The sequence below is a fragment of the Microcebus murinus genome, chromosome 3, assembly GCF_040939455.1.
Source record: "Microcebus murinus isolate Inina chromosome 3, M.murinus_Inina_mat1.0, whole genome shotgun sequence".
Taxonomy (NCBI): domain Eukaryota; kingdom Metazoa; phylum Chordata; class Mammalia; order Primates; family Cheirogaleidae; genus Microcebus; species Microcebus murinus.
In genome coordinates this window covers 7926075-7949929 of record NC_134106.1, presented here as the reverse complement: position 1 = coordinate 7949929, position 23855 = coordinate 7926075, and the positions used below count along the sequence as shown (strand labels likewise).

Here is a 23855-nt window from a genome sequence, read left to right as displayed (position 1 = left end):
TACGACGTGTAGGTGTGTGACAGAAGGAAGAAACACACATGAGGTGGCATCTTCTGTTTTTGCCTGGGTGTGAGTGTTCACTGTGGTGTGGTTTGGGGCCTGGGTCCTACCGAGGGTCTTCATGGTCAAGTCTAAGGAATCTTCTGGTCTGTCTTATTACCAAGCTGCGTGGCTTTATTTCTCTGTCTCCAGACCTGCCTGTCAGTGCGGACTGTGTCTTATCCAGCCTTGCATTTCTCATGTGCACAGGGCCTGACTGTCGCTCCACTAAATGTGTGGCTGGCAATTGGAAGAGAAAGTTAGGGGAAAAAGAATAGAGAAGGAAGGCCGGGCGCTGTGGCTCACGCCTGTAATCCTAGCTCTTGGGAGGCCGAGGCGGGCGGATTGCTCAAGGTCAGGAGTTCAAAACCAGCCTGAGCAAGAGCGAGACCCCGTCTCTACTATAAACAGAAAGAAATTAATTGGCCAACTGATATATATATATAAAAAATTAGCCGGGCATAGTGGCACATGCCTGTAGTCCCAGCTACTTGGGAGGCTGAGGCAGAAGGATCACTCGAGCCCAGGAGTTTGAGGTTGCTGTGAGCTAGGCTGATGCCACGGCACTCACTCTAGCCTGGACAACAAAGTGAGACTCTGTCTCAAAAAAAAAAAAAAAAAAAGAATAGAGAAGGAAAGGAAGGGAGTTCTCAGGGTTGGGTTCTTTTCTTTCATTTTTTTTTTTTTTTTTTTGAGACAGAGTCTCACTTTGTTGCCCAGGCTAGAGTGAGTGCCCTGGCATCAGCCTAGCTCACAGCAACCTCAAACTCCTGGGCTCAAGCGATCCTACTACCTCAGCCTCCCGAGTAGCTGGGACTATAGGAATGCGCCACCATGCCCGGCTAATATTTAGTATATATATTTTTAGTTGGTCAATTAATTTCTTTCTATTTTTAGTAGAAATGGGGTCTCGCTCAGGCTGGTTTCTAACTCTTGACCTCGAGCAATCCGCCCGCTTCGGCTTCCCACAGTGCTAGGATTACAGGTGTGAGCCACCGCGCCCGGCTTTGCATATAACCTTAATCACTTCAAAAATTTAGTTATTTATTCATCTATTCATTCAACAGACATTGAATGAGTATTGCTCTGTCGCCTCAGCTAGGTGTTGTGGCATCAGCCTGGCTCACAGCAACCTCAATCTCCTGGGTTCAAGTGATCCTCCTGCCCCAGCCTCCCAAGTGGCTGGAACTACAAGCTGGGACCACCATGCTGGGCTAGTTTTTTCTATTTTTTGTAGAGACATGGTCTCACTCTTTCTCAGGCTGGTCTTGAACTCCTGAGCTCAAGAGATGCTCCTGCCTTGGCCTCCTACAGTGCTAGGATCACAGATGCAAGCCATTGCACCCGGCCTCATCACACATTTTATAATTTATCACTAGCTATTTGTGGATTGCAAGACAGTAAAAACTAATTTTGTTTTTGAGACAGAGTCTCGCTTTGTTGCCCAGGCTAGAGTGAGTGCTGCAGTGTCAGCCTAGCTCACAGCAACCTCAAACTCCTGGGCTCAGGAGATCCTCCTGTCTCAGCCTCCCGAGTAGCTGGGACTACAGGCATGCACCACCATGCCCAGCTAATGTTTTGTATATATATTTTTAGTTGTCCAATTAATTTCTATTTTTAGTAGAGACAGGGTCTTGCTCAGGTTGGTTTTGAACTCCTGACCTTGAGCAATCCACCCACCTTGGCCTCCCAGAGTGCTAGGATTACAGGCGTGAGGCACCGCGCCCTGCCAAAACTAAATATTTTTAACAGTAAAAATATTAATTGTATATTCCTTTCTCTTTCCTGCTCATGCCACATGAAATGGACAAAAGGTATAAAATAAGGTTGTGTAAAAATAAAGAGCAAGAGTGCACACGCATCCCTGAAAATGTTAACGTTACTCAACATACCCCTGGGACCTGTATGCAGATTTAGCAATGGAGAAGGACCTGCATAGTAATGTCTTATTTTTACATAACATGTCATCAACCAAGCATTTTCATATGTGTGATTTCACTTGAAACGTGCCTTCAAGAAGCTTACAACCTAAAGCGGATATATTGACAAATGCCTGAATCGTGCCTGGCACGGATAGAAACTTGATAAATATTTGTTATTTATTGAATGAGTGCACAAATGAATATGATTGCAGTACATGTGAGCAAGAATAAAGAAGCATTAAAATAATATGAAAACATAAAAATTTTACAGTACTTCCTAAAGATATTTCAACTCAATCAAACATGGTGTTTACATATATTAGCAGCTGTAAACATATGTGTTTAACGGAATTTAATTTCTCAAATCCCTGCTTTATGCCAGGAGTCACTGCAAGGAGGGAGGAGTGATTCTCTTTTTACCATGTTGGGAAAGATAACTTGTTTAGGATGATGATGAGGAAGAGGAGGAGGATGATGATGGGAATGACTAGGTAAGTGGTTGTGGTAGGAAGACTTCTAAGATGAAGTCTTCGAAGTCTCACGCTTGTATAACTTCTCCTGTGGATGTTATAGGATATTATGCTAAGTTACATGGCAGAGGGGATTTTGCAGGTGTAATTTAGGTTACTCATCTGTTGACCTTGAGGTAGTGCCTAACCTAGTCGCAAGAGCCCTTTAAAAGCAGTTTTTCCTGCTGCGTGCAGAAGAGGGAGTCAGAGATACATGCTCTGGCTGGCCTAAAAGAACACACACGTCCACATCGTGCACTGTGCGTGGGGGCTGCGTGGGAAGGACACGAGCATGTCCTCTGGGAGATAAGAGTGGCCCCCAGTTTATGGCCAATAGGAAAATGGGGACCTCAGCCCTACAACTGTGAAAGACTGAATTCTGCTGACAACAGGAATGAGCTTGGAAGCTGCTTTTCCCCCCTGTGCATCCTGATGAGAACTCACCTGGCTGACACGTTGGTTTGGCTTCTGCCTTGTGGTACCTAAAGCAGAGGGCCCAGGCATGCCGTGCCAGACTTCCGGCCTACAGAACTGCAAAATTTAAGTGGGTGTTGTTTTAAGCCACTAAGTTTGTGGTCATTTGTTACACCGCAATAGAAAATGAATCCAATTGTAAGTGGCATTTTTAAGGTATGGAAAATTTCTCTGCAGGTTTTGGGCACACCTAAGTGATGATTCAGGGGACAGGGAGATGGGTGGCCATGGCATGTCAGGCTGGGAAGGCCGTGGCTAGTTGTCAGGTATTTCAGAACTCCAGGGAAACTCAGACACAGCAGACAAACAGACAAGGTCTGAGAGACAAGACGGAGACCATAGGAGCAGCAAGAGTCTGGAGGACAGAAACATAACCTTTGGGGATCACTTAGAGTAGCACATTTCTCTTTCATTCATTCATTCAACAAATATTTGTATTTGTTCTATTCTCAGCATTGCATATATAGCAATCACATCACCTCATGGGGCTCGAATTCTAGTGGAGCATAGAGGAATCTGTATAGAAACACAGAAGTGTCAAACAGTGAGGTGGTTTCAAACAGCAAGTGCCATGAAGACAATATTGCCCTTGGTGGATAGGACAGATGCTGCTTTGGTCGGAGAGGACATCTCTGGGGTGGTGACATTTTAGCTGGGATCTGGATGGTGCAAGGTAGTGAGCCATGGAAAAGCTGGGGCCAGAGCACTCTGCGCAGAGAAAATAGCAAGTGCAAAGGGCCCAAGGCAGAGAAAGCAAAAAAAACAGTGTGACTTTGTTTTCTTCAGCCCGTGAAGACAGTGCTTTGAGATAGGTCAGAGAGATAGGCTGCAGCCAGGTTGTGCAGCGTCTTGTCAGCAACAGGAAGGAATTTAGATTTCAAGGTGAGTGCCCTGGATGTTAAGCAGGGGAGCAATACCATCTGACGTGCTATTTTTAAAAGACCACTCTGAGAGCTGAAGGGAGCACTCACTGCAGAAGGGGAGGAGGAAGAACCGGGAGACCAGCTCCTGAGACCAGACGGTCTACTTCGGAGGGAAAGCAGATAAGATTTCCTGGTGGCTCTGACTTGGAGGGCGAACCACCATGTGGCAGATGACCCCATTTAAGGAGACAAAGGTCAGGGCTAAGAAGGTGCCAAGGGTTCTGTTAAGGGGTAAGCTGGGAAATCTACCACAAGCCTACTGTGAAGCTGCACGGAGAGAGAATGAAGCAGCAGTGTCTAGAAGAAAGACTCGCCATGGCTTGGCAACACAGTCAGTGAAAACCTAACCAGGCTTCAGTGTCAGTAGCCGTGCTTGGTCTGCTGGCTCCAGCAAAGCTGGATGGGGCTTATTGCTGACACCCAAACAGATAGTTGTTCCTGACCATATTTGGATACCAATTCCTTTCCTTTAGGAATCTGATGAGACCTCTGTGTTGGTTCCATAGAAAAATGCACACATACAGAAAATTTTCATCAATTCTGGGGTACTTTAGAACTCCTTGAAGTCAACCCATGGCAGGGTCCTAGCCTGCAGTCCCCAGGTCAGCACGCTGAACTAGAAGAGCCTACAATGGAATCATCTAGAGGAAAAGGACCAGGAGAATTCATTGACCGAAAGCCTGGTATGTGTGTGTAGTGGATGTCTGTCATCTTTGACTGCCCAGCATTTGAACCCTCCCTCCCTTGTCCAATGTCTGTAGAAGTAATCTTGGTTCAGCAGCTGAGAACGCCGGGTTCTCTCCTCTTGGCCTCCTGTGCAGCTTAGGCACGGGTTGTGAACCCAGGCTTGACCTGTCAGATGTACAGTAGACTCTGAAATGGGAGTAAATCACGTGAAGAACGGGCAGCCTCCCTTCAGGAGGTGGGGCTGCAGTGGCAGCAGCAATGACCAGGTTTTAGGGACAGCAAACTGTAGGGTCCAGGTTCTTTGGTGATGGCAGCAGTGTCAAGGGGTAGATTTAGACGTGGGTGTGGCAGCTGCCCAGTCTCCCTCATCCTGCTGGTTTCTGAGCTGGCTTCTCTGCCTTCCTGAGGATTCACTATCCCTGTGAGACACTTGACATCCTTTCTATAAATTCCTTCTCCTTTTAAATTGGCCAGAGTCCGACTGTTGTTTGCAACTAAAAACACTGATAAAGAATGTGACGGGCCGGGCGCTGTGGCTCACGCCTGTAATCCTAGCTCTTGGGAGGCCGAGGCGGGCGGATTGCTCAAGGTCAGGAGTTCAAAACCAGCCTGAGCAAGAGCGAGACCCCGTCTCTACTATAAATAGAAAGAAATTAATTGGCCAACTGATATATATATAAAAAAAATTAGCCGGGCATGGTGGCGCATGCCTGTAGTCCCAGCTACTCGGGAGGCTGAGGCAGAAGGATCACTCGAGCCCAGGAGTTTGAGGTTGCTGTGAGCTAGGCTGACGCCACGGCACTCACTCTAGCCTGGACAACAAAGCGAGACTCTGTCTCAAAAAAAAAAAAAAAAAAAAAGAATGTGACGATAGAGTAGGGAAAAGGGCAAAGAGAAGAAGGTGGAAAGGGAGGAAGGGGAGAAGAGAAGAGAAGGAACAGGAGGGGAGGAGGGGTTGGAGTGGGGAAGAGAGGGAGTCTGAAGCCAAACAATCCAGGGTTTGAATTCTGCCTCTCTTGCGCAAATCTGTTTGTTCGTTTTACTTCTTCTTTGTGTATAATTGTGCCGTGGCGTCAGCCCAACTCACAGAAACCTCAAACTCCTGGGCTCAAGCAAGCCTCCCAAGTAGCTGGGGCTACAGGCATGCGCCACCATGCCCGGCTAATTTTTTCTACATATATTTTAGTTGTCCAGCTAATTTCTTTCTATTTTTAGTAGAGACGGGGTCTCGCTCTTGCTTAGGCTGGTCTCAAACTCTGACCTTCAGCTATCTTCCCGCCTTGACCTCTCAGAGTGCTAGGATTACAGGTGTGAGCCACCGCGCCCGGTCTGATACACCAATTTTTAAAAGCATTTACTGCTAACGTTGCAGAAACACTGGAGGAGAGAAACAAAACACTTCCAATCCGAATTCGCACCCTGGCTGCCTTCGCTCGCTGTGCTCACTCGCTGAACCAACCGCCTCGCCCCCGCCCGGGACTGCAACATTTCTGCCTGGGTGGCGACTCGAGGGCCGCCTCCTAACGCTCGGGAGACTGAGAGGAGGGCGAGCGGTGTTCGGCCTTGCCTGCATCTGCGTCGCCGTCAGCCTGCGTCCCCTTGCCAGAACCTCGCTAGCTCTTGCCCCGCTGCCTCCATTCCCTAAATCCGCAACCTCCTCTCTTCCGGGAATGCGCGCGCTTTCCGGCGCCCGGAAGTGCGTCATCACCCAGCGTCAGCTGCTGCACGCCGCGAGGCCCTGGGATTCGGATGCTCTAAGCGCGCGGTTGGGTGGCTTACGGGGACTGTAACAGGGTTTGCCGCTTCTTGGCGTCGCCATGCAGGTCTCCAGCCTCAACGAGGTGAAGATTTACAGTCTCAGCTGCGGCAAGTCACTTCCTGAGGTGAGTAATTTCCAGGCCCCCTCACTGTCAAACTCTAGGGATCCTCCTCCTCTTGGGGCAGCCGCCCCTCTCCGCAGCCCTGGCCTCTCTTTTAGCTGGGCCCTGACCAGCTTTCGATTCGGGGACGCCTCGAGGCGACTGACGGTGTACTTGGGGAGCTGGTTGATACTGTTAGACGAGGACACTGTTGTCACCGCATCATAAGCTGGGCATAGGGGTGATCAGGGTTGGTGTGCTTTCCTAGAACTTTTGTAAAGTTCTCTAGAACAGAGGACGCTTCCCTTTGGGCTTCTTTGGGTGTTCGCAGTTGCTGCCACACGGAGGAGGAAAACGTGGGCCGATTTGTTTGACAGACATCTCTCCAGGGCATTGCGGCTCTTCCCATTTTAATGCCCACTCATCAGCTGTTTTAGTTCCTGTCAAATGCCAGGTTGTAGGGCTACATCAGCGAGATGCAGAGTTTCCATCTGCAGAATTTATGGTGTGTAGGACAGTATTTTTGAACCATGCCGAACTTAACTTGATTCCATAGTGTTAGAACATCAGAATTGGAAGGGGCTTGTGCAAATCAGTAATTCTCTTGTGATCTTCTGCTGTTTAAAATATGCATCTGAGATCCAGCAAGGGGAAAGGTAACTTATCCAGCGTCACACATCTAGGTTCTTGATCTTTTTATTTCTTATAAATGATGATCTAGCCTTTGTCCAAGCACTTCCAGTAAGAGCAAACCGTGGAAGCTCATTTCCATTTTGAGACTCTGCACTTGTTAGGAAGTGGTTTTAAAACATGCCACTTTATAGCATGCCACTGTTAGTCTGAGTCCTGCCCTTGGAAAACAGAATAAATATAGTTTTCCTTCTCTCTCCTATGTGTCTGCCCCTGAAAAACTTGGAGTCAGTGATTATATTTTTCCTTTGTTCTCAAATTTCAGGTTTAAATAACTCCTTGTTTTCAAGTTGTTCTTCACACCACATGATCTTTTTCATTTTGTTCATTCTGCACACTTATTAAGAAGTTAGTGTGTGCAGGCAGCTCCATTTTAAGTGTTGGAATACATAGTGAACATCTCAGATAAAGTTTCCTGATGGGGAAAATGATGATAAACAAGTGAGGAAGTGAGAAGACAATTTCAGATATTAAAAAATGCTTTGAGTTATGAGTGACTAGAAGAGAGCTGTTGTAGATAAAGTTTTCAGAGAAAGTGTTTTGGATAAAGACTTCAGGGAAGGCCTCTCTATAATACGTGACATTTGAGCAGAAATTTGAATAATGGAAAGGAGCCATACCTGGGAATAGGTAAAATCATACCATATGAGACCGAACAGAGAGGAGAACTGGGTTGAGGACCTGAGATAGTCAAATGTTTATCACCCAAGAAGAGGAGGAGAACCCGGCAAAGAAGAAAGAGAAGGCAGTACCAACAAGAGAGGAGAATCAGAAATGTGTGGTTTTGTGGAAGCAAATATTTTAAGGAGGGAGTGATCAGCTGTGTCAGCTGCTGCAGAGAGCTTGCTACAACAAGATGAGTGCAGAGATTAGCACCATAACAGTGCTCATGTTTTCCATACATTCCCTTCAGCATCACCTGCAGTTAGTCTTAGAGATTTTTGGTTTTTTGTGGTTCTTTTAATTGTGAAAGGTTATAGACTTGTGCTTTAATCATATTGCCTTGGGTGAGGTATGATATGGTGAGCCCAGACACAGATCAGAGAGAAACTGGAAAGAGTTTTACAGTTGTGCCACCAGGTGGCACTCATCTGTAATCCCACCTATGCAGGAGGTTGAGGTGGGAGGATCACTTGAGCTCTGGAGTTGGAGAGCAACCTGGGCAACATTTCAAGACACATCTCTTAAAAAAATAATAATGAAGGATTTAAAAAGTTACTGTTTTTTTCTGGTTATGTATATCTGGGGTGGGCGGGGAAGATGAGCACAGAGAGGAGACCATGGATTTTGATGTAATGGAGCAAGCTGCTGCCCTTGGTGAGTAGTTCCACTGCAGTGATAGGGAGAGTAGCTTGAGATGAATGGATTTGGAAACCTCTGCTTGTCCTTATTAATAGTTTCTGGTCATTCCTTTGAGGTGTGATACTTAAACTACACATGGAATTCCAGTTGTTGTCTGTTCTGTGTAAATAGTGCTTCTCTCCTTCTGGGCTTTATGTTCTATTAATGTAGAGAAGGTCTTTACATTTACTCTCCAGATGGTCTGTTCCAGGCTCCTGGTGGTAAGCATGATCTCCATATTTATAACTGTTAAATTTATATCTGCAGCCCTTGCCTCTGCTCTGAACTGGACTTGCATGTCCAGCTGTTTTCTTTTTTTTTTTTTTTTCTCAGTTGTTTCTTCTTATCATCTCCTCTTGGATGTCTGGTAGGCATCTCAAACTTAACTTCCCCAGAGTAGAATACCAGCTCTGTCCCCCAAAGCCCTCCCCGACCTGGTCTTCCCCTCTCAGTCAGGAGCAACTCCATTCCTCAAGTTGTTGATGCCAAAACACTGGAGTTTCTTTTGACTCTTTGCCCTCTCACTTAGTCCACCAAAGCCCCATTTTTGCTGTTGGTTCTGTCTTCAGTATTCAACCAGAGTCCAGTCACCTACCTCCATTACCATCACTCTAGTCAAGGCATCTGCCCTGGATTGTTGCAGTTGCACGTACTACAGTTGACCCCTAAGTGGTTTCTGTGTTTCAATCCCCAGCCTCCATTTCATAATCTGTTATCAACAAGCTGCCAAGGCGATCTCTACTCAGAAGCCTCTAGGGGCTCCCCATCTCCTCAGGGTGCAAACCAAAGTTCTTTGAATGCCTGTCTGATTTTGTGTCTTTCCTGCCTTCCTGTCTGAGGGCATTCACAGTCGCTCTTCACTGTACACCAGCCTTGCTCATCTCCTCACTGCTTGAGACCAGGCATGCTCCTGCCTGAGGACCTTTGTACTGGGGATCCCTCTGCCTCACTGCTTTTCTCCCAGAGATTCACCAGGCATGCTTCCTTGTGCCTTTCAGGTCTTCATTCCAGAGAAGCCTAACCTTATTTAAAATTATAGTCCTCCCCCAACACTTCCTATCGCCTTTTTTTGCTTTATTTTTTCCATAGACACATAATCATCTGACATTTTAATTATTTTACTTTCTTGTTCGTCAGTCTTCCCTCATTTGAAAGAACACTTCATGAAAGGAGGGATGTCCAGGCACGGTGGTTCATGCCTGTAATCCCAGCATTTTTGGGAGGCCGAGGTGGGAGGATTGCTTGAGGCCAGGATTTCAAGACTAGCCTGTGGAACATAGTGAGACCCTATCTCCACAAGACAATTAAAAAATTAGTTGGGCATGGTGGCACATTCCTGTAGTCCCAATTACTCAGGAGGCTGAGGCAGGAGGATTGCTTGAGCCCAGGAATTTGAAGCCACTGCATTCCAGCCCAGTCAACAGAGCAACACCTTATCTCAAAAAAAAAAAAAAAAATGTATTAATGAATAAAGTTAATTTGTTGTTCAGCCCCATCACGCTTTTGACTTGGGGGTACAATTTTCATTTGTACAGGTTGGCCCCAAATCCTTCATTCTGGAGTTAATCAGCTTTTGTTGTATTTTTAATGCTGTTAAATTTATTTTTGGTAGTTTTCCAGTGATTAAGCATTTTGTTTCCTCTGTTGTACAAGCTTAATCTCGACTTTTGCTTTACTCTTATTCATTGATGTAGTGGTTCTCAAAGCAAGGTCTGTGAGCCCCTGGAGGTCCCTAAGACTTTTTCATGGGGTCCATGAGGTCAGTCTGTTTTCACAACCATGCTAAGACATTATTGGCCTTTTACACTGTGTTGCTATTTCTTCTGATAGTGCAGAAGCAGTGGTGAGTAAAACTGCTGGTACCTTACTGACGATTCAAACAGTGACCTCAAACTGTGTTAGCAGTCACTGTTTTCACCAACGTGCACCTGTAGTCAAAAGCAAAAAGTGCTAGTTTTACTTAAGAATGTCTTTGAGAAGCTTTAAAAATTATTAATTTCTTTCTTTTTTTTTTTTTTTTTGGGATAGAGTCTCACTCTGTTGCCCGGGCTAGAGTGCCTTGGTGTCAGCCTAGCTCATAGCAACCTCAAACTCGTGGGCTCAAGTAATCCTCCTGCCTCAGCCTCTGGAGTAGGGAGGGGACTACAGGCATGCACCACTATGCCCGGCTAATTTTTTCTATATATTTTTAGTTGGCCAATTAATTTATTTCTATTTTCTTAGTAGAGACTGGGTCTCGCTCTTACTCAGGCTGGTTTCGAACTCCTGACCTTGAGCGATCCGCCCGCCTTGGCCTCCCAGAGTGCTAGGATTACAGGTGTAAGCCACCATGGCTGGCCAAAATTATTAATTTCTTAAATACACATCTTTTTTTAATATTCTGTGTGAGGCAATGGGCAGTACAAGTAAAGCAGTTCTGTATGTCACAGCATGTACCATCGTTGTCTGGAGAAAAAGCACTTGTGTACGTGTTTCAGTTGCGAGCTGAAGGAGCTGTGTTTTTACACAAAACACAGTTTTTACTTGAAAAAATGACTTACAGACAAACCATTGTTATTCAGACTTCAGTATTTGGCAGGCATTTTCTTTCTTTTTTTTTTGAGACAGTCTCGCTTTGTTCCCCAGGCTAGAGTGAGTGCCATGGTGTCCGCCTAGCTCACAGCAACCTCAAACTCCTGGGCTCAAGCAATCCTGCTGCCTCAGCCTACTGAGTAGCTGGGACTACAGGCATGTACCACCATGCCTGGCTAATTTTTTCTATATATATAAGTTGGCCAATTAATTTCTTTCTATTTATAGTGGAGACAGGGTCTCGTTCTTGCTCAGGCTGGTTTCGAACTCCTGACCTCGAGCAATCCGCCCGCCTCGGCCTCCCAGAGTGCTAGGATTACAGGCGGGAGTCACCACGCCTGGCTGGCAGGCATTTTCTTAAAGATGAACAAAGTGTCACTTCAGAAGAAAAGAACTGACAGTATTTGATGACATTGATAAAATTTGTGCTTTCATGTGAAAAATAAAATTTTGGAAAACTTGTGTCCACCATCATAAGCTTGATAGCTTCCAAAACCTAAAGACTTTTCTGATGAGATTTGTGACGATATTAATGAATGTGAATTTTTGATGAAATGCATCAACATTGGATAGATCCTATAACCCAGTGAACCAAATACTTTCCAAATTGACCAGTGTCTGACCAGTGTCATTATAAAATCATGCATGGGTAAAGGACTCTTTCAGAAGGCAAGATATACCAATGAGTTTTAACATACCAGAGTACCAAAAATGTATTGATAAGCTTCACATTCCACATTGCAGCTAACTTTGAAGAAACTACCACTTGTTGAATTGTAGTATAATACCAAAGAAAAATAGCCACAATGATCTGAAAGGGCTATTAAAGTCCTCTTCTTCTATTTCCATCTGCACGTCTGTGTAAAGCCTATTATCTTCATACCCTTCAACTAAAATCACAAGTTGATTACAGAAGCAGGTGTGAGAATCTGTGTTTCCTATTGAGATTTTTAAGAATATAGGTATTTTTCATAAAAGTATATTATTTAGATGAACATGTAGTAAGGTGGTTGTTTTTAACTGAATACATAAATATTTAAATAGTTTCTCAGTTTTAACTTCTCATACATAAAATATTAATAGATATAATCCACATAAACAAAAGCCCTTTTGGGGTCTTCCATAAAGAGTGCTCAGGGATTCTGAGACCAAAAAGTTTGAGAACTGCTACTTTCTCTCTGTCTCTCTCTCTGTGTCTCTGTCTCTATCTTTGTATCTTCATTTAAAGTAATCCTCTGTCAGTGATGAACCAGAAAAAAAAAATAAAAAAGCAATCCTAACTTATCAACAAATTGCCTATTTTGCTTTACCTTAGTTTAAATGTGAGATCAGGTGGGGTCTATTTTTTTCTTCCCAGCAGCAGTAAGGGACCTGTCCAGTGAGAGAATTAAGTCATCAGCATTTCTAGAGCTTTTTAAAACTAGGTTTGTGATGACATTTTTTTTGACACTGGAAATGTACAATTCTTTATTGGTTATGAGTTTATAGAATATGGAGAGGATGGCTGAATTTAGTGACAGCTTTCAGTTCTTTGGTGAACTTGAAAAAGAAACTTAAAAAAAAATCAGCCTGTACAGAAACTCCTGAATGAACTTTCCTTTCTTCCCACAATCACTGTTTTGAGAACTTCTCGCTCTTTCGGATTTTAGGCTCCCACTTAGGAGGAAATCTTAGGCCCCTCTTTGCCACATGCTCAAGATGTATGAGACTAGTTATTGTGTGAATGGCGTCCTTCCTTGCTCATAACTTTCTGAGAAGAGGAAACTGAATCCTGGTTATTAGGGGGAAACCCTGGCAACATAACTTTGTTGTGTTTGTATTAGATTGACATAAAAGAACATATTGAGTGCCCAGAGATATGCGTCAACATCAGCTTTAATCGAAAGATTACTGCCTAAAATAAAATAGGAGTTATATAATCAAAAAGGCCTGTACATCTATAAATCAGTGCACTAAATACAGAGCCAGGAGGAAAGTGCGGCTCAAACTCAGGCTCCTCCCTCTTCATATGTGGGCACTGCCTCATGCATCTTACTTAGGGTCTTGCCTGGTGTGTCTGCCTGACCAGAGAGTCCTAAAGGTTATAATGTCATGTACCTGATAAGGGCTGCACATTGGGTTTGTACATTTAAAAATGACATCACAATTTTTCTCTTTTATTTCTTTAGGGGTAGGGTTTCTTAATCTCACCATTATTGACATTATGGGCTGGACAGTTCTTTGTTATGGGGGTTGTCTTATGCATTGTAGGATGTTTGGTGGCAGCATGCCTGACCTCTCTCCACCAGATGCCAGGAGCATACTCCCCAGTTGTGGCAACCAAATGTTTTCAGGAATTGCCAAATGCCCTCTAGACCACAAAATTGCCCCTGGTTGAGAACCACTGCTTTAGTATAAATCATAATTGACAAGTGTTTCATCACTGGCACCTATTCATGCAATGGAATTATACTGCTTGCTAAATTGAAGTACATTAGTTACAGAGCAAAATCTGGTATCAGTGAATAAGATGGTAAAATTTTCATTTCTTCATCATCATGTGTCAGCTGTTTGGTCATTTATTATTTGGTTTATTTATTTATTTTCTTTGTAAAAAAATATATTCCTATAAGAAACATTCTCCGTTTAATGTTTTTTCTTTTTAAAATTTCACTTAAATGTTATAGATGAAATTCTTCCATATATTAGTTATAATCCATAATATTTGAGGCTTACTGTTTTCCATTAGATTATTTAGATGAATTAGTTTTCTCTTGTGTAAAACATACTAGTTCAAACAATTCGTTGTCTGATATGTATAAGTATATACAAAAAAAAAGTCCAGAAGAAATGTTAACAGTAAGGTTAAGATTACAGAATATTTCTACTTTCTATGTTGCATATTGATTTGATTTTTTTTAATATGAGCATGTGCTATTTTTGCAAGCAGAAAAGCAATTTAGGTAATATTGTTTTAAAATAAAGTCTCTTCATTTTCTTTAAGTGGCTTTCTGATAGGAAGAAGAGAGCATTACAGAAGAAAGATGTAGGTGAGTATTATTTTTCCCACTACAACTACATTAGTACGTAACGCTTTCATTACGTACTATTATTTATTGTTGTCATATATAAGTACATTTACAAAAATGCAGTGGAATTATATAGTGGAAAATAAACATTTTTGCCCTTTTCCTTTTTATTTTTTAAGAGACGGAGACTTGCTCTGTCACCCAGGCTGGAATGCAGTGGCCCAATCGTAGCTCACTACAGCCTCAGACTTCTGGGCTCAAGTGATTCTCTTACCTCAGCCTCCCAAGTAGCTGAGACTACAGGCGTGTGCCACCACGCTTGGTTCATTTTTTTAAAAGTTTTTGTAGAGATGGGATCTTACTATGTTTCCCAGGTCAGTCTCCAATTCCTGGCCTCAAGTGATCCTCCTGCCTCAGCCTTCCAAAGTGCTAGGATTATAGGTGTGAGCCACTAGCCCAGTCTTCTTCCTTTTTAAGAAACCTATGGTTGTGGTTGATATGTTCCTAATGGATGTGGGATTTGATATTCCTATTTATAAGCTAATAAGTTAGCCTGTTACTGTCTCATGGATAATAGCAGAAGAGACAAGACTCCTGGCCAGTGACAAGGACATTATTACAGCATAGCAAATAGCATGAGCAACAGCATATTGGTGCCAGTTACCCTCTCGAGTCCCAGGATGCCACTTAGCGCAGTCCAGATAGATGCTTGGCACGCAGTAGATTTGTGTTGTAGCTGAGGAATATAGCTTGGGAATTCCACTGCTTTTACAGCTGGCAGTAAGCAAGACTACTCTTTGTAGGGGTCTTGCTCTTGCTCACACTGGTCTCGATCTCCTGAGCTCAAGCGATTCACCTGCCTCGGCCTCCCAGAGTGCTAGGATTACAGGCATGAGCCACCGTGCCCGGCCTCCCAACCCACTTTGGAACTTTTGAGTCTTTCTAAGTGAGTGGGCCATTCCTACTCAGTTGGTTTGAGTCTTATATTTGGCTTCAATAAACAAGTCAGTAATGTTCCATAGAGTGATAAACAGTCTTTGCAACAGGCACATTTTTATGCATCCAGCAAGAATCCACAGTTTCCTGTAGGAAGGAACAGGTTTTTGTTAGAGTCAGTGTTGAGAAAGGTAGTGTTCTGCTCCAGAGAGACTGCACTAAGTCTTCCTCTAGCCTGGGTCCTCTTGCCTGCAGATCAGGGGTGCCAACAGGGGCAAAAGTCAGTGTGGCAGCAATTTCTTATATAAACTTCAGATATTAGAGTCTTAAATATGTTATTATTTAGGAGAAAAAATTGTAAGGTTTTTGTCTTTGTCATGATTGGGTAATGATAATGGTTAAATGTTTATTTTTATTCATCCACATCTTCTTAAAATTGAATGTTTCATATAACGTTGTGGAATTTTTAAATTTTGAGACAGAGTCTGTCACCCTGGGTAGAGTACAGTAGCATCATCATAGCTCACTGCAACCTTAAACTCCTGGGCTCAAGTGATTCTCCTGCCTCAGCCTCCCGAGTAGCTGGGACTATAGGTGCATGCCATGATGCCTGGCTAATTTTTTTCTGTTTTCAGTAGAGACAAGGTTTTGCTCATGCTCAGGCTGGTGTTGAACTCCTGAGGTCAAGCAGTCCTCCTGCCTCAGCCTACCAGAGTGCTAGGATTATAGGCATGAACCACCAGGCCCAGCGGGGAAATTGTTTTTGTAATTAATGATGATACTTTTTGAAAAGTAAAAATAAAATACTTAGCTTAGAAAAATAATGCATGAGCTAAGAAAAAAACCTTCACTGTTTAAGGGTGGGCTGTACTGGAAGCATTTGGTGTATTTTATTGTTTGTAGTTGCTATGACTGCTCAGCACGCTTTGCCTGTGGTAGAGAATAAGCGCGTGTCAGTTAAACTAGTTATTTTTTCTTTCTTTTTAGATATCCGTAGGAGAATTGAACTTATTCAGGATTTTGAAATGCCTACTGTTTGCACCACTATTAAGGTGTCAAAAGATGGACAGTATATTTTAGCAACTGGTAAGCATCTTTTTGTTATGATTTAAATACATTTCAAAGCAGGAACCGCTGTGGTGAGAAAGGTCACTTTTATTTTAACTCTACCATTTCATTATAAAAAATTTCAAACACACTGAAATATTGAAAAAACTGTAGAGTAAACACCTGTTTATCCACTAACCTAAATTCTGGAGTAAGTAGTTTACAGTATTTGGTTTATCACATCTGTCTCTGTCCACACGTCGGTCGATACGTATCAGCAAGTTGCAGGCATCAGTATACTTTACCCCTACATACCTCAGCGGGTAACATTGATTGGAGTTCAATATTTTCAATATTTATTTATGGATTTTTTTTAGGTAAAGTTTACATACAGTGAAACACATAGATTGAAAGATCATAAGTTTACTATTTGTTGAATTTTGACAAATGCACACTGCTGTATAACCCAAACCCCTATCAAGACACAGAACATTCCTTTCCTTTAGGAAATTCCTTCATGTTCCCCAAAGTCAGACCCTGGTTCCACCCCTGCAGAGCAACCACCGCTCTGATTTTTTTCACCACAAATTGTTTTAGAGCTTGATATAAATGCAGTCATACACTTTGTTTTCCTTCTACGTAAGACTTACTCTACCTGGGATTTTGTATTTGAGATTCATACATGTGATATGTAGCAGTAGCTTGTTCTAGCTTGTTCTTCTGTAATTAACAAGTAGTATTTCATTATATGAATATACCACAGTTTATCCATTCTCCATTTGATGGACACCTGAGCTATTTTCATTTATTGATTTTTTATTAATAAAGCAATATGAACAATCTTATATAAGGCTGTTTTGATTATATACTTTCATTTCTCGTTGGTAAATACCTAGGAGTAGAATTTCTGAGTCACAGGGTATGTGTATGTTTAGTTTTCTAGGAAACTACCAGACCCAAAGTGGTCATATCACTTACACCCTCATATCATTTACATTCTCAACAGCATTTATAATCCTCACAATGAGGATTCCAGGAAAGGTTACTTTTAACATGATTTTCTATATTATGTACTAATTTTTTTTATATTACTAAGATTTTAGATTGACAGTGTTCATCATTATAAAAACCATGAGATATAGAGAACTTTTAATGTGTTAAAACATTGAACAGTATCACCCAGCCTTTTTTGGTTGTGATTTTGGTGTATATGTCTGTCTTGTGTGTTGTCCACACACATTTTTTGCTGGTTTAGTGGTATCTATCTATATACCTTTCCCAACCACTTTCTTTTTTGAAAACACCTTCATACATACACAGGCCAGTCTCTATTGTTCTGTGTTAATGGCTGTCTCGGTTCTAACATTGTACATACCTCTTAACCTCCAGTTTTGTTTTTTTTTGAGACAGTCTCACTTTGTTGCCCAGGCTAGGATGAGTGCGGTGATGGCAGCCTACCTCACAGTAACCTCAAACTCCTGGGCTCAAGCAATCCTCTGCCTCAGCCTCCGGAGTAGCTGGGACTACAGGCATGCGCCACCATGCCTGGCTAATTTTTTTCTATATATATTAGTTGGCCAATTAATTTCTTTCTATTTTATAGTAGAGACGGGGTCTTGCTCTTGCTCAGCCTGGTTTCAAACTGCTGACCTCGGGCAGTCCGCCCGCCTCAGTCTCCCAGAGTGCTAGGATTATAGGCGTGAGCCACTGCGCCAGGCCCTAACCTCTAGTTTTATGTTAAACTGGTAAAGAGAACTGGGGAGATGCAAGATACATGGATACACTTGTTGAGGACTGGAAGAAACTAGAGATTTAATTCATTTTCTTTATCTTGCAGATCTGAAATATTAAATGACTTGTCCAAGGTCACAGATCAAGTACTGAAGAGAGCTATGATATAGATTGAGGTTAAATCTGTTAAATTACATTTTCTTTTATGAAAGCATCCTCTACTACCATACAAAATTAATTGCTTCCTTGTTTTTTTTTTGAGACAGAATCTCACTCTGCTGCCCGGGCTAGAGTGCCATGGTGTCAGCCTAGCTCACAGCAACCTCAAACTCCTGGGCTCAAGCAATCCTCCTGCCTCAGCGTCCCGAGTAGCTGGGACTACAGGCATGTGCCACCATGCCCGCCTAATTTTTTTTAAATATATGTGTATTTTTTTTAGTTGTCCAGCTAATTTCTTTCTATTTTTTTAGTATAGACAGGGTCTCACTCTTGCTAAGGCTGGTCTCCAACTCCTGAGCTCAAACGATATGCCTGCCTCAGCCTCCCAGAGTGCTAGGATTATAGGTGTGAGCCACCATGCCTGGCCAATATATAACCTTTTAAATCATGTTTATACATATGTACATACATACCAATTTATTTAAATGATTGTCATGTAACATTGGGCTTATAGCATATTTACTATTTTTTGTTGTTTTTTTCAATTTAAAAATTAAAAATTTTTTTTTTAGAGATGGGATCTTGATGTGTTGCCCAGGCTGGTCTGGAACCCCTGGGCTCAAGTGATCCTCCCACATTGGCCTCCCAAAGTGCTGGGATTATAAGAGTCAGCTTCCATGCCCAGCCCATATTTACTGTTTTTTAAACATCATTTTTTTAAAATGAGATCTTTAGCTTTGATTCATGCCAGTACACATAGGACTACCTCATTCATTCATTTATTTATTTATGAAAGAATGAATGAATGTGCTAGGGCATCTCCCTATGTTTCCCAGGCTGGTCTTAAACTCCTAGGCTCAAGCAATCCTTCCATCTTAGCTTCCCAAGTAGCTAGGCTTGCACCACCATACCTGTCACATTATTGTATTTTTAAGATGCCTTTATTGGTTTTTCCTGATAGTCATTGTGAAGTTCGTACTTATTCCTCCAAATTTTGCTATACAGAGTACTAGCATTATCATTGCTTAGTTTTATAAAATTGGAATCGTATTATATGTGCCATTCTGCAGCACTCACCTGTGCTCCCCCTGTGCCCTCACTTTATAATACGTTCTGGCAGCTTTCCATGTTAGTAGTTACAGGTCTGCCTCATTCTCTTTATCAGATATATAATGTTCCCTTGTGTGGACTTACCATCATTTATTTAACCATTTCACTATCAGTGGATATGTTATTTGCTTTCAGTTTCTGGCCATATTTTTAAACAATGCTGCAATGAACACACTTCATATCTTTAGTATACTTGTTTCTGTAGGTTTGATTTGTGTAAGTTGAAATATAATGCTACATAAATGTAAACATCACATATTTTACAGATATTGCCAGATTGTCCTCCAAAATATTTGTGTTAATTTTATACCAGTCAACAACATTGTATGAGTATACTTCTAACACTTTCACCAACATAGATATTAACTGTCTTTGCCATCTTTGCCATTCTGATTGTCAAAAACTATTTCATTATTTTAATCTACTTTTGTTAGATTATTTGTGAAGTTTATTAGTTATTTGTATTTTATTTTTGACAACTTATCTAACTGTTCATTTTCCTCCCTGGGATATTTGGGAGGGGCTGCTTTTAAATTCCTTTTCTTTGATATGTTTATAATCAATCCTGCCTATCTGAAGAAAAAGCACACTAAACATATTTGCAGGATACTGACTATGAAAATGTCTTTAGGTTTTTTATCACATTAATTTTTTTTATAGGAACATATAAACCTCGGGTCCGATGTTATGATACCTATCAATTATCCTTGAAGTTTGAAAGGTGTTTAGATTCCGAAGGTGAGTAAGAGCTAAACTTAAACTCATGGAAATAGTTTTTATATTTGTCTTCTGGTTTTAAAATGGGAATAGTGTATAATTAGTTTTCTATTGATATATAACAAATGACTATACTACAATCATGGTGGTTTAAAATATCCATGTAATAGCTCACAGTTCTGTAGCTCTTGCTACAGGAGCTATGCTCAGTGCTAAAGTCAGGGTGTTGGCCAGATTGAGCTCTTATCTGGAGATGCTGATCAAGAATCTGTTAATACTTCCACACTTATTCAGGTTGTCAGCAGAATTCAGTTTGTTGAATTTCCTGCTGGCTGTCAGCTGGGAGCCACTTGTAGCTCTAGAGGCTGCATGCATTTCTCATCACATCTGTCTTGTGCTTCAGATCTCTCTGACTTCCCCTGGGGAAAACTGTGCTTTCAGAGGGCTCATATGATTATAAATCTTCTCTTTGGCATATAATGTGATACAATCATGGGAGTGGTGTCTCATCAGTTCACAGGTTCTACTCACACTCAAGAAGGGGTGTTGTATGGGGTAAAGGTCACTGGCGTCATTCTTAGAGTTCTGCCTGGCACTGAGGGCAGGTTAAAATGGGAAAGTTCAAGTACTTTTGTCAGTTGGCCTAGTGTTTGGGATCGAGGGAAAAGAAGTTAATGGGATATGTGTTCTATGAAATTATATATGCATATTCTCCTAATTTATTTCACCCTTTGTTTTTTGAAAACAGTAGAAACTCTGTGTGTCACTAATAGGAGCTGTTTTCACTCTTTATTTTTGTTTAGAAAGTAAACTATGAATGGGTAAAAAGTTACTGTTTTTTTTAATCAATTTTTTAATGTTTGAAAATCATAAAAATTATTTTGTTTTGAACATCTCAGAAAAATAGTGGCAAAACATAGAAATCATTATATTTTGTGAATTTGCTTCAGTTCTATGAGAAATCTAGTTGATGTGTAATAAGGAATTGTAAAGCTTTTAATTTTTCATTTGGTGTTTTGGGAATAATATGACAATTTCATTTTTTAAAATTAATTGGGAAAATGTTAATAAACATTCAAGTATATTTTAAATTGATAATTGCAATACTAAAATTATAAAATATTAGATATTCTTCTCAGAAAAGGTTAGTGATTTTTTTTCTTCTGGGAAACACAGAGACCCAACTATGAGCATTAATGCAACCAGTCTAGGTCACTAACTTTTAGTTAATACTGGTATCTAAATAAGTGTTCACATTTCATGTCTACAGTAAGGTAGATCATGAACTTCTTGTATCTCTGAATTTTAGCAAAAAGTTCTATGAGATTATTTACAGGAAAGTCAAATTTTGAAGTACAAACTCATAAAACTATATTTGGATCACAGCAATTTTTATTCTTGTTTTACATAAGGGCAGAAAAGAAAAACTGGTATTTATGTATAATTTCTGTGTTGAATTAGAATCTTTGCATCATTTGCAGTTTTATTAAGAACATTGATATTCGTATTTTTCCCTACTGTTTCTTGTTTTTCAGTTGTCACCTTTGAAATTCTGTCTGATGACTACTCAAAGGTATGTTCTATACTATTGCTTTTACTGGCTATACCCAAGAAATGAGTGAGTGGAATTTATATTTGTGATAAGCATTTTTATGATGTTCCCATTGTTAAATTAAAAATGGCTGTGTAGGCCGGGCGCGGTGGCTCACGCCTATAATCCTAGCACTCTGGGAGGCCGAGGTGGGTGGATTGCTCGAGGTTAGGAGTTCGAAACCAGTCTGACCAAGAGCGAGACCCCGTCTCTACTATAAATAGAAAGAAATTAATTGGCCAACTAATATATATAGAAAAAATTAGCCAGGCATGGTGGCACATGCCTGTAGTCCCAGCTGCTCGGGAGGCGGAGGCAGTAGGATTGCTTGAGCCCAGGAGTTTGAGGTTGCTGTGAGCTAGGCTGATGCCACGGCACTCACTCTATCCTGGGCAACAAAGCGAGATTCTGTCTCAAAAAAAAAAAGAAAAAGAAAAATGGCTGTGTGGTAAAATATAACCCATCATTTTTTATTAAAATATTAATATTTTTAGTTTGGTATCTGTATGATTTTAAAACAACAGTGATATAAATAGCCTTTAGCCAGTCTAATCTAATCTCAAAATTAGTTTTCCTATCATATAAAACTTTATTTATATTTTCAGGAATTAGCAGCAGTCATCTTTTTTAGACCTTCTTAAATTCTAGATTTGTTTTTCTGATTATTGCATTTAACCTAGATTTATTTGCCAGATTGCTTTCATTTTCTTTCTTTTGTTTTTTTTCTTTTTGAGACAGAGTCTCACTTTGTCGCCCTGAGTAGCGTGCAGTGGTGTCATCATAGCTCAGTGCAACCTCAAACTCCTAGGTTCAAGTGATCCTCTTATCTCAACCTCCCAATTAACTGGGACTACAGGTGCATGTGTCACAACACCCAGCTAATTTTTCTTTTCTTTTTTTTTTTTTTTTTTGAGAGAGTCTCACTGTGTTGCCCAGGCTAGAGTGCCGTGGCATTAGCCTAGCTCACAGCAACCTCAAACTCCTGGGCTCAGGTGATCATCCTGCCTCAGCCTCCCAAGTAGCTGGGACTACAGGCATGTGCCACCATGCCCAGCTAATTTTTTTTTATGTATTTTTAGTTGGCCAATTAATTTCTATTTTTAGTAGAGATGGGGTCTTGCTCTTGCTCAGGCTGGTTTCTAACTCCTGACCTTGAGCGATCCTCCTGGGTCGGCCTCCCAGAGTGCTAGGATTACAGGCGTGAGCCACCACGCCCGGCCCAGCTAATTTTTCTATTTTACGATATGGGGTGTCGCTATGTTGCCCAGGCTGGTCTTAAACTCTTGTCCTCAAGCAGTCCTCCCACTTCAGCCTCCCAAAGTGCTAGGATTACAGCCGTGAGCTGCTGTGCCCAACCTGTTTAATTTCCTTAACCCTGTAAGGGGTGGCATATTTTGAATCAGTTCAAAATGCAGCTAAATAGATATGTTTCTTTTATTAGTGTTATTAGTTCATCTTTCAACTTTTATGGTTGTTTTCAGCAACTATAAAATTGTCAGTAAAGCCCTTATTCAATTTAAAATGAAAAGTTTTTAGTGATGTCAAATATCTTCTTTGACAGGAAGGAAAATTGAATTTTCTTAGCTAACATGGCTTTATATATTGTCTTCAGTTTTGGAAACTATGGGTTACAGTTTATCCTTTTGCCTATAGTAGTCATTTATCATGTGTTTGGGGACAATGTCATTTTAGAATGTATTTTCTCTGAATATTGATAAATTTGTCTCTAAATATCATCTGTAGATTTTTGAGATACTTTTTGGAGTAAAGTTAATTTTATTTATTTATTTATACATAGAGATTGGGTCTTGCTATGTTGCCCAAGCTGGTCTCAAACTCCCGGGCTCAAGTGATCCTCCCACCTCAGCCTTTCAAGTAGCTGGGACTACAGTCATGTGCTACTGTGCCTGGCTTAAAGTTAGATTTATACAAGGAGTTTATCAAACCTTGTATAATTGTGGGGTTATTAAAACGTGTTCCTAAGTGAAATAGGAAATTACTCATTGAGGTTACTATATAGCTCTATGTTATGAAGTGTTAGTGCCAGGTAAATGAAAGGTTTGTTTCAAGTCTTCCAGTTAGAAGGTAAGATTTGCAGAAAAGCTATCAGGATGCAGGGAGGTGTTAAGGAACCAATGTAGAGTTTTGATTCTTTTTTTTTTTTTTTATTTTTTTTATTTTCTGACAAAAGGAATGCAAAGAGTTTTGATTCTTAATCACAGTAGAGAGTGTGTGTGTTGAGAGAAAGTGAGGGTGAGAGAGATCAGCGGTTTTTTTGCTTTGCCAGTTTGAGTGATGATAAACCCCTTATCTAGAAACCTAAACAAACTAATTTCTTGTTTTATTTTCAGATTGTCTTCTTACATAATGATAGATACATTGAATTTCATTCACAATCAGGTTTTTACTACAAAACCAGAATACCAAAGTTTGGGAGAGATTTCTCTTACCACTATCCATCCTGTGACTTGTACTTTGTTGGTGCAAGGTATTGGATCTAATTACTTTTTGCTTTCTCCTTCCTACCCCCCTAAAACAACC

At 41.2% G+C, this 23855-nt stretch overlaps 1 protein-coding gene across 1 annotated transcript in view; it reads left to right on the top strand.

Annotated features, from left to right (window-relative positions):
- The first annotated feature begins 6266 nt into the window (after positions 1–6266).
- The window catches only part of NOL10 (nucleolar protein 10), a 111776-nt gene continuing 94187 nt past the window's right edge, over positions 6267–23855 (top strand). Inside the window, exons 1-6 of the mRNA XM_012778982.2 lie at positions 6267–6437; positions 13999–14044; positions 15947–16045; positions 19667–19744; positions 21259–21296; positions 23666–23802. Of these exons, the coding sequence (XP_012634436.2) occupies positions 6372–6437; positions 13999–14044; positions 15947–16045; positions 19667–19744; positions 21259–21296; positions 23666–23802 (464 nt within the window). The 5' untranslated portion in view covers positions 6267–6371. The remainder of the gene's footprint in view (positions 6438–13998; positions 14045–15946; positions 16046–19666; positions 19745–21258; positions 21297–23665; positions 23803–23855) is intronic.